Source organism: Ruditapes philippinarum, unplaced genomic scaffold (genome assembly GCF_026571515.1).
Source record: "Ruditapes philippinarum isolate M1 unplaced genomic scaffold, ASM2657151v2 ctg21323_1_1_1_1, whole genome shotgun sequence".
Taxonomy (NCBI): domain Eukaryota; kingdom Metazoa; phylum Mollusca; class Bivalvia; order Venerida; family Veneridae; genus Ruditapes; species Ruditapes philippinarum.
Genome location: NW_026852732.1, coordinates 1 through 12006, shown reverse-complemented (window position 1 = coordinate 12006; position 12006 = coordinate 1). Strand labels below are relative to the sequence as shown.

The 12006-nt window shown below is 30.1% G+C and overlaps 1 protein-coding gene across 1 annotated transcript; it reads right to left on the bottom strand.

Moving 5' to 3' along the window:
• Positions 1-1471: 1471 nt before the first annotated feature.
• On the bottom strand, positions 1472-10031 carry LOC132722643 (uncharacterized; the record flags this gene model as incomplete). The annotated part of the gene is made up of 5 exons (XM_060707167.1): positions 8677-10031; positions 5294-5433; positions 3835-3946; positions 2408-2557; positions 1472-1594 (listed from the first exon to the last, which is right to left on the bottom strand). Coding segments are annotated over exons 1-5 (760 nt in total), but the record flags the coding sequence as incomplete, so codon positions are not given.
• Between the last annotated feature and the right edge of the window lie 1975 nt (positions 10032-12006).

Below are 12006 nucleotides of genomic sequence, written 5' to 3'. Positions count from 1 at the left end.
TAATTTCACACTTTTTCAATGACGAAACTACTTTTTTTAAGATTTTCCCCATGTGGTACCTCAATTTTATTTTTTCTGACTATTCCGACAATGTCAGGCTGTTTAAAAAAAAAGCAAAAGTGAAATTGATAAATAACTTATATGTCAAAAGTAATAAAAAGAAGAAAACTTACAGTATGTTACTTCTATTCATTCAAAATACCAATCACCAAATATCGTCTATTTAATTTTTTGTTTCATTTTTACAGTCTGAAAAATCATTCCTTCCACATGCAAAACTGCTCTTGGTGACATTTGGGAATATTTAAGTATCCTACGAGCAATAACTGTCGTATGCTTTATGAAAACTTGAAAAGCAATGGCAGCTTTCAGTCGTAGAATATGTAAAAAAAAAACAGCGTTCGTAAGGCTTCCAAAGTTTCCAATTTCCTATCCACTTTTTTGAATGTTTACACATGTGTCAACACTTATTTATTGTCTGTTACAATCCTCAAATAAGTTTTCTTTCTTTTAAAAAGGTGTATGACTAAGAAATCCAAATGATATCCCTCTGAATCAAACATAATTATTTTCCTCCAGTGAAATACACAACTTTAAAAATGGCGGCCGCTTACATTTAACAAAGCAAGGTCTAATATAAATTCGCAGTCAGTAACAGAAATATGGATGGAGGGTTGGACTTTTTCTCCAACTAGATTTGTTTGTTTTTATTATTTAAACAAGCGATCAAACATATGTTTTTAATAAAATGAATACTATCACCACCATTCAACGTTGATTGTGGAACTTATTTTTCAGCCCATGACTTCTTGTATTTAATGAGAAATTCGACTTTTTTTAGGCTCTCAATGGGGAAAACAGATTTTTAATATTAACGTAAATATTAAGGAAATTTCGTTTTAACTTGTTTTTAAGCATAAAATAAAAAGAAAATTTGTTTGTTTGTTGTGTAAGATGTAATTTTATTTCATCTCGTGAACTTTAAAAATAGTATTCTCACTCGTGGCTACGCCACTCGTGAGAATACTGTTTTTAAAGCCCACTCGATGAAATAAAATTTCATCTTACACACAAACAAACAAATATCCTCTATATATTCTGCACCGACAGATGAGCTGTGCGCTTTTGAAAAGTGTAGTGCGACACGCGCAAAACTGACTTATAGCATCTTGTACTGTATGAAACACAAAAAAATAATGTTTTACTTGTTGTTGTTGTTGTTGTTGTTGTTGTTGTTCTTGCTGATGTTGTTAGCTGTTGTTTTTATTTTATTTTTTTCACGCTATTGTCTATATTAACATTTTCGCAATTTATTTATTTATTTATCTATTTAATTATTTATTTATCTATTTATTTATTTATCAATTTATCAAACAATTTCATTAAGAATATGATTATATGCCAGAGAAAACCGCGAGCAGCATGCGCAAAAATCGCAGAAAGAGGAAACGAACGTCGCATAGGAACTTACCAGTTATACATTTATTAGTGGTGACCCTCCGTCTCGTGCAATTCTGAATGCCGTCTGCTGCGCTATCAAACATTGAGATGTAAAACTTTATACTACGATTATCAATACCTTTTTGGATAGTATCTGCAATAGTGTTGGTTTAAAAATGAAAACATGTGAGATAAGATTTTAAAATAAAGCTGGTTTACTTTTGCTCTCTGCAATAATAGGTGAGAATATTATGTTTTACAGTAATCAGCTATTTTGTGGGGTTAAAACTAAACAATTTTACTGGCGCAAATCCGTTTACTTGAAAGAAATCGATAAGAATAAATAACAATATAAGTAAAATAAAATAAATAAATAATAAAAAAGAAGCAACTAAGATGGATGGATGGATGGATGGATGCGCCCAGACATCTGTCCGTCCGATCCTAGAGTATAACCATTACAGAGTTAGGACTTGTGTACAACTTTACATTAAGAGACAATTGTAATTTCTTCGATAAAAAGGTGACTTGCGGGATTGAAAAAAACATCAAAGAAACAAACTCTATAATGACAATCCTCTAAAGATGCCCGTCCGTCCGTACAGCAGTCGCTCATAATTAAATAATTAGTTCATTGATTTATATCATGATTGGTAATTGATTAACAATGTGAATTACTAATTGATTAATTTATATCTTTAGGTGATTGACATTATTAATCAATAACTTCAAATAATTAATTAATTAATTGATTAATCAATCAATCATGAAATTATAAGGAAAAAAATGATCAAAATTAATTAAATATGTAAATACAGTAATACAAATAAATAAATAAATAGATAAATAAATAAATAAGTTAATTAATTAATTAATTAATTAATTAATTAATTAATAAATAATAAATAAATAAATAAAAATGGATACAATAACTCAAAATGAGTTTATTTTTAAAAGTAATACTCACTTTTAAAATCGGATCTTTCTGTGATAAATTTAGTGTCTATACCGGCGCGTAACCTAGGAAACCATTGTGCCTCCTTGAAACTTGGTGTCTGAAATTCTGGATGCGCTGCGATTCTGTTGAAAAAGTCAGAGGTACCACTTTTCTTAACTCCTGTAAAATAAAATATTGAAGAAATATAGCAAGATATTATAATCACCAACTCAGAAAAAAGATTATCAATATCTGCTGAAATTGTGTAATGGATTTTTTTCTGCAGTCCATGTAAAGTTTAAGGGATATCATAATACAAATATACAAACTTAGTACCGTATTCCCGTATATACCGGACAAGGCGCTTGAATTATTAATTTTCCACCCGACGAAATGCACTTTAAGACATTTAATTCATCTCATCTCTTCACATTGATTTAGGGTAAAAAATATAAAAATCAACGGGAAAAAACACGACATTTTTCTACATTGTGATCATGATTTCTAAAATGCGGATAGAGACAATGCTCCAACAAAAGTGAGCTTACAAAAATTGGGCTACAAACAATGTGGCCTGTCTCTACACTACCCAGTGTTGTCGATAATATTTAGTGTGTATTTTGAGTTTATTCATACTCGCCACCGGTTGCCCATATGGGCGAGTCCTCCAGAAGACTATAAGTCATTTTAGATTTTTGGAGGATAGTGCAAGATACATATACAGATAGATGCCCCAATTCCAGAATCTTCTCAAGCACTCAAAACTGGACCTCGATTTAAAGTCTCATCCGAAAGACTGAGCCGTGATTTGAGTTGGCTAGCCCGGGAATCGAACCCACAATGTCGAGCGCTCTAAAATCTGCGTGTGTCTTTTGTATTATAAAGTCGAAGTGCCTTACTGTAAGAAAGGTGCTAATGTGATTTACGCATGCGAGATCTTATAGCTCAACCTACATAAAAAATGCCGTTGGATGACGGTCTTGTGTGTTAATAACAGATACACTCTCTGATAAAATAGCTTAGGATATGACCATAAAGACATAAAAAAATAATGCAGTTTTATAGTTTGCAATCCAATGAAAATAAGAGATGTCATGTGATATGACCGAATTCGCTTAAACAACTTGACTTGTACATGGCAAATGTTGGTTAGTTTGTTTGTTTTCAGTGAACATGAAATACATAATATTGAAAAGTAAGAAAAAAAGTTAAGATATTTTCAAAAGCATAAAACAAGATTGAAAATATATATATTTAAATCTCGTTTCCATGAGAGATACATTCGATAATCACTAAAAAATGGCAGTTATATGACGTCATTACATTCTTCTATGTGCGCTCAATTTGTGCACTATATTATGTCTTTTAATGAAGAGAGACTTGTGTGATATAACGTGTATTAAACTGTTATTTTTAAGCACCTCGTCGGAAAGTATAATATAAATAATAATGTATACCTATGATGTAGAAATATGGCAGACAATGTAGTCTGCCATCTTGAAACAATGGATTGTTGACGTCACCGATGAAGCATGGATTTTTGTACCGTTGATCAAATTTAATTGGTGGCTGAAAGCAATACAACAATAACATGAATATTTATAAGATGATTGTTTTATTACTTGAAACTTGCTCTTTATAATACACATGTACTTATAAATGAAATATTGAGAAATATTGATGACACAAAATTGCGTATTTTCATTTTCCGTATTTTCAGTTTAGTGAAGCATATTTTCCGTATTTCCACTGGTGTCATGCCGGACTACTTTCTTAATACACACAATTCTAGGGAATGTTTTTAAAATTGTAATGTCAAAAAGAGGAAAATGTATAATAAACAGAAAATACAAGTTTTTTTCGATTAACAGGATTTATTTTCATCTTGTGCTATGAAAATTATCATATTTCACTGTACATAAAATAGCCTGAAGGTAGTTATGTCGTAATTTAAAAGGTACTTGTACAACCACTCATGAAATATTGATTTTCATACCACTTGATGAAAATAAATCTTGTATTCATAGAAAAAACTTGGATATCCTCTGTTTATTCAAATAGATATAAAATATTTTTCTAAACTTACGCAATATAATAATGTAACATCTTTTTACTTTCAAGTATCGTTAAAATTACGACATAATTACCTTCAGGCAATTTTATGTACATTCTTACAAGTAAGTCATTATATTAGAAACACGGTTATTAAAACAATATTTAAACGTTATATAATATGGGTGTATAAAGTTCAAACGTAACCAAATAATATCAGATATAATCAGTTTAATTGTTTTGACAACTGTATCGATAAAAATACCGTTAAAATAAGTTGTACAGTCCCTACGGCAAATATACCGATCATATATGAGTGTTGGCCCATTGGTTTAGGTGTTTGCCACTCAACCAAGAGACCGATAATGCTCTGTAACCATACTTGAGCCGCGACCATATTTCCAGTACTATGTATACATAGTTCCTGACTGCGGGTTCTAGAGCGTTAAAAAAGATCTTCACGATTTCATCACATCTGGTTTAAAAGGGGAGTGCTTTATATGTCTCCAGATCAGATGAGCCAATATTTTTTTTCTTTTTTTTTTGTAATTTATGTGGATTGGTGATGTTGTTTACAGTGTATAAATAACTGTCTTTGTTCAGTACACAATATTTTACTTTAAGTTTCAGTGTTCAAAAGTTTTATAAAAAACAAGCACGAATCTTGAGGCACGCTGCTTTAATACTATTAGTTCAAAGCATGTTGGCCGATGCACTTTTTGCTGAATATTAAAAGAAATATGCTTGTACATTGTTTATCGAAATTATGGTGGCTGATTTGTGCCATTCGGGGCGAAAAAACGAATGGCACAAATCAGCCACCATACGAAATAGATTAATTGAAGCTTTAAAAATTGCACTTACAAGACCCATGATGTCTATAATTTTCCTTGGTGTTTTATTGGTCAGTTTTAACAGTTTGTCTGCATACTCGGATTTCTTAGGTTTGCTTTTGTGCAGTTTTGATTCTTGACTTTCTTTCTTCTTTGTTCCGGCTTGTTTATCTAAAATATATGTTTTATATTAATGGAAATAACTAGAAAAATGCAACTTTCTATTGGCTAACATAACATTATATGTACTCGTTATAAACCGTGAGAAAATTGATCACTTTTGTAATAAGCTCATTTTTACCTGTTAGAAATAATAAAGTAAACCACTTTCATAATTATCTCATTACCTGACCACATGGGAATAACAAGAATGATCTATTTTATTTTTCCATTATAATGTGCAAGTAATGAACATATGAGAGCATCAATAAAGGCAATCACTATTATGATTACTAATATAACTAATTCCCTGTCCATGAGAATAACAAGAAAGTGGATCACTGTTACAAAAGCTTATGACCTGCATATTAAGAATAACAAGAAAGTGGATCACTGTTACAATCAGCTCATTGCTTGCATATTAAGAATAACAAGAAAGTGGATCACTGTTACAAAAGCTTATGACCTGCATATTAAGAATAACAAGAAAGTGGATCACTGTTACGAAAGCTTATGACCTGCATATTAAGAATAACAAGAAAGTGGATCATTGTTACGAAAGCTTATGACCTGCATATTAAGAATAACAAGAAAGTGGATCACTGTTACAAAAGCTTATGACCTGCATATTAAGAATAACAAGAAAGTGGATCACTGTTACAAAAGCTGATGATCTGCATATTAAGAATAACAAGAAAGTGGATCACTATTACAAAAGCTTATGACCTGCATATTAAGAATAAAAAAGAAAGTGGATCACTTTTACAAAAGCTTATGACCTGCATATTAAGAATAACAAGAAAGTGGATCACTTTTACAAAAATTGATGACCTGCATATTAAGAATAACAATAAAGTGGATCACGGTTACAAAAGCTTATGACCTGGATATTAAGAATAAAAAGAAAGTGGATCACGGTTACAAAAGCTTATGGTCTGTATATTAAGAATAACAAGAAAGTGGATCACTATTACAATCAGCTCATTGCTTGCATATTAAGAATAACAAGAAAGTGGATCACTATTACAAAAGCTTATGACCTGTATATTAAGAATAAAAAGAAAGTGGATCACTATTACAATCAGCTCATTGTTTGCATATTAAGAATAAAAAGAAAGTGGATCACTGTTACGAAAGCTTATGACCTGCATATTAAGAATAACAAGAAAGTGGATCACTATTACAATCAGCTCATTGGTTGCATATTAAGAATAACAAGAAAGTGGATCACTGTTACGAAAGCTTATGGTCTGTATATTAAGAATAACAAGAAAGTGGATCACTATTACAATCAGCTCATTGCTTGCATATTAAGAATAACAAGAAAGTGGATCACGGTTACAAAAGCTTATGACCTGTATATTAAGAATAAAAAGAAAGTGGATCACTATTACAATCAGCTCATTGGTTGCATATTCAGAATAACAAGAAAGTGGATCACTGTTACGAAAGCTTATGGTCTGTATATTAAGAATAACAAGAAAGTGGATCACTATTACAATCAGCTCATTGCTTGCATATTCAGAATAACAAGAAAGTGGATCACTATTACAAAAGCTTATGACCTGTATATTAAGAATAACAAGAAAGTGGATCACTATTACAAAAGCTTATGACCTGTATATTAAGAATAAAAAGAAAGTGGATAACCATTACAATCAGCTCATTGCTTGCATATTAAGAATAACAAGAAAGTGGATCACTATTACAAAAGCTTATGACCTGTATATTAAGAATAAAAAGAAAGTGGATAACCATTACAATCAGCTCATTGCTAGCATATTAAGAATAACAAGAAAGTGGATCAGTGTTACAAAAGCTTATGATCTGCATATTTAGAATAAAAAGAAAGTGGATAACCATTACAATCAGCTCATTGCTTGCATATTTAAATAACAAAAATTGAATTACTATTATAATTAGCTCATTTTTCTGACATGTGAATAATAATAATAAAGTAAACCACTATTTAAATAAGCTGGATCACTATTATTATTAGCTCATTACCTGCAGACGAGAATACCAAAAATGTAGATCAAAATTTTGATTAGCTTTTTATTGCGTGTGAGAATAAATGGATCATCATTATATTTAGTTCGTTAAATGCACATGAGAACGGTAACAAAGTGGATCACTATTCTAATAAGCTCATTGCTTGCACATGAGAATAACAAGAAAGTTGGTCACTGTTATACTTGGCTCATTGCCTGAACATGAGAATAATTATAAAGTCGATCACAGGGACTTGCACATGAGGTTAACTTAACTTGCACATGAGTACTTGCACATGAGTACTTGCACATGAGGTTAACAAGAATGATCCACTTTATTTCTTTTCTCATGTTGCAAGTAATGAGTACAGGAGAATAACAATAAATGGAATCATAATTATCTAAAAATACTAGCTCACCTGCATATGAGCATATACAATAAAGTGGATCACTGTTATAATTAGCTGACTACTTTCATATGAGAATATACAGTGAAGCATATTACTCAAATCATCTTAGCCAAGATTTAAAAAATCAGCTATTCAGTCCACTACCCCACTATTATGTTCATTTTAGAAACAACCATCGGTGGTCTTTATTGCATCTTCGGTTATGTACGGAATATATACCGCGGGTAACCGACGGTGCATTAGTTGTAGAATTTTATTGTCTACATTTTAGAGATAACAAAAAAAAACCACAACATTTCAAGCATATAATCGTAGTTAACCGGGCCTTATGTAATGGGTCTCCAAGGGCCTAGCTTATCACCAATATGTCAGTAAGAAATCAAATTTAGACATGCCGCTTTATACAACTTTTAAAGTAACATACATATAAAAAAATTTATAACAGTGCTGCAAAAGTGTCTTAAGGTACCTTTATACAAATGTACTATAACAGTTATTTAGATGTTACATAAATGCGTTAACAGCGATAAAAGTATAGATACACCCCCACCCCGCTTAGCGAATGCATGTTTAATGTTTTATTTAAGTGTCATCTTTGTACAATTCATAAAGTAAATACATAAAATTTATACATATATATATTGCTCGTAGCAATTCTAAAATAGAATTGTAAAAGACTAGTAAGCATTATTTTTTACAAATTTGTAAACCATTTCTTTTAAATAAAGGCTAGATATTCGTTACTAGTCCAGCAGCCACTTGATTACATTACCACGTTGAGATGATATTAATTGTTGCATGTTTGTGTAAAAAAAATAAATGTGTCAGGTAAATAGTTAATTTTTTTAACATACCTTTTATCTTATCATGATTAACAAGATTGTTCTTTTTAAGTTTAGTACTGGCATTACTATAAGCCACGGTTTTTGAAATATGCATACCACTAGTTTTACTTTGAGTTGGATTCCCTTGAAATGAGTTATAACTATCTATAATTACATAGTTGATCGCGAAAAATAAAGAAATTAGACATAGCCATATTAGAATTCGTGGTAACTTCTTCAAAAACGTTACAGCCATTGTTTCCATGGAACCAAATCGCGATTTTCACTTGCACTAAAACCTATATTATATTTTTTGTCAGTTTTGTCTTATTCGCATATTTTCTCGGATATTGCTTTTTAGTATATACATGTATGTCACTTCTTTCCCCTTTATTACGTCTTTTTCTATTCTTCTCCACTTAGAATTTGTTGTGTTATTTAAAGGCAGTGTTAATTCCACGTTCCTATAAAAACTTTTTTTTTATATAACTGAATCACTAAATTTAACATTCGCGAATATTCTTTATAAAGTCACTGTCTGTTAGTGTTTACTTTTCAATAGACTCTCTTGTACATTTAATGCTTTTATCCCTTCTTCGTTTTTTTTTCTTTATAAAATACCAAAATTATGTATGTTACTCCATGTAAATCAATATATTTTAACAAGAAAAGCAGATCTTCCCAATTTATTACTTTCACGTATAAGTACTCCCTCTGGCGTTTGTTTTTTAAAACTGACAATAATTCAATTTCAAAGTTAACAATCTTTTATCCCTTCAAGCGACATTTTGTAAATTTAACACTTATTGTCTTGTAATTGAAATGTAATTATTACTACATGTACCTAGTTGTAGAATTAAAACCTGTCGCTTAAGAAAGTGTGTAAATATTGATTACAAATCGATAGCGTTTAAAATAAGTTGGTTAGGTATTTTTTTAACGGATAATAAGCGAATTTTTAAGATTTAAAATTAAGTTAAATTTGATATTTCAAACATAGAAAGGTATATACGCTATAACGTGTATAAAACTTATTTCAAAAGATCTTTATTTTCAGACTTATATATCCTTCTGTTTGCTTAACCCAGAGACTATACATTCTAAAAGTTTGAGGTCAGTGGTTGTTATCAAACTTTTAAAATGTATAAAGACAAAATAAAATGAGTATGTATAGATGGTTTTAGTACATTGATAAGGAGACAACCATTTAGGATTTAGTACAGTCATGAGATTTCATTCTTCCATTTTAATATTAATTAACAACCCTAATGTAATTAATCATACAGTTATGTTGTCGGTATAATATATTAGTACAATTTAATTATTCAATGCTTGGAATATGCTGTTTTACTTGTAAATTTCTAAGAGATATTAATTATGATGTGTTTATATTGACATGTAAATGTGTATAATTATGTAACTAAGGGAGGTAAATCTACAGTAGATATTATAGATCTCTGTAGACTGAGGAGTTGCCCCGCTTATAAACTATAACAGTCTGTTATAGTTCTTAAAAGAATGGCTATACAATTAACTGTATGTATATTGTTTTAATTGTATATGTATGTATAGATCAGAATATAATAAAATAATAAATAATAATAATATATAGAGAATACATGGTTGTTTTCGGAATAGAGAAGGTTTATCCGGTGAGCGAGCGAGCTTATTAGCGAGCCAAAATTCATTTATATAACCAGAGCCTGTAAGCGAGGGGTGGTTAAATTGTTGCAAACAACCGTTTATACGGCCATATAAAATGTCAGACATTTTTATAACGAATTTAAAATACAGAAGAATTACTTTATTTGAGGAAAAACAAAAATTAGTTTGATCGACAGCAAACGTGTATAAATCATATATACTTCAGAATTATTTAATGGAATGCGACATTACAAACTTGAAGTATTATAAATGAGTAACATACATGTCAGATCATAACATAAAAGAGATTATCATATGTAACTTCAATAAATACCATAAAGATATCAAGTAAAAAGCAAAGCTTTTATTGCACAATGCTTAATTTTTTCGCTCTCAAGTTGAGTTGAATATATACCTTGTGATACCTTGTGATGTTTGGGAAACTTTATTAGTCCCCTAACGGACTATCATTCCCCTCGAGTTCCGTTTTCAGTGTCGCCCCGCTTCCGGTATTGGTCTTAAATTTTAAAAAATTATATTTTTCCTTTTTTAAAATTCTTTTTCCCCATTGCCATTTTTAAATCTAATTGAAAATTTGAACTCATTTAAAATTCTTTGTAAAAACTTTTTTCCCCGGGGAAAGTTATCCATTCTTTTTAACGACTGTCTTAAAAAGTAAAGGGAAATATTAAAAAATTTTTTCAAGAGTTTTAAACCTTTTAAAGGGGTAAAATTGCCCAAAAATTAATGAAAGAAAAATGTTTAAAAAAAATTTTAAAAAACCACTTATATTTTTAAAAAACCCCCCCCCCCTCTTTCAAAATTGATCCTATATCCCTACCAATATTTATAAAAAATTTCCCCTTAGGGTCACGTGGAATTAAATTGATTATATTTGAAAAATTAAAAAAACAATTATGGCAAAAATTTTATGAAATTTTAAACTTTTACCTGTGCACTAAACCATTTACATTTTAAAGATAGGCATAAAATGCCATTTTAAAAAATAAATAAAAAACATTAAAAAAAAGCTTTTGGGTTTGTATGCCAAATTTTTTTTTAAAAAATCATGTGAAGTTTTAAAAGAGTATATCATTTTTGAGATTTTTGATTTTTCGGAATTTAAAAAAAGGGAAAATTTTGGGAAAGGGAAAGATAAGAAATCCGGATTAGTAAACCCCAATTAATTCCGAGAAAATTTAAGTTTTAATCCAAAACCCCCAGAGACAAGGGGTTTCCTTTTAAAAATTGGAGAAAAATTTTTGATTTTAATTTTAATCCGAATTAATCCAAAATAAGTAGATAATGTAATCTCCTGAGAAAATTTGGTTTTTTTTGAAATTTAAATGTTTAATTTGCAAACCCTTTTTGGAAAAAAGGGTTTTTTTGGGAAACTAAAAAAATTTGCTAATCACCCGGGGACAAGGGTTCTTTTAAAAATTTGAATGAAAATGCTAATCCCGGGGAACCAAGGGTTTCTTTTGTTAAAAATTTGGGAACCCACCCCAATTAATGATTACAAGAAAGCGCAAGGGAATAAAATGAAATGAATGTAAATGTAAAAATAGGGGTATTGAGAAATTAAACAATTAGTTTGGATTTGTTTTAAGCTTCACTTCCCAAAAAGGTGCGGGGCCTTTTTTTAAAAGAGCAAAGAAAGCATAATAGAAAGAGTGCCCCCAACGAAAAACGAAAAAAATAAATAATGTATGGGGT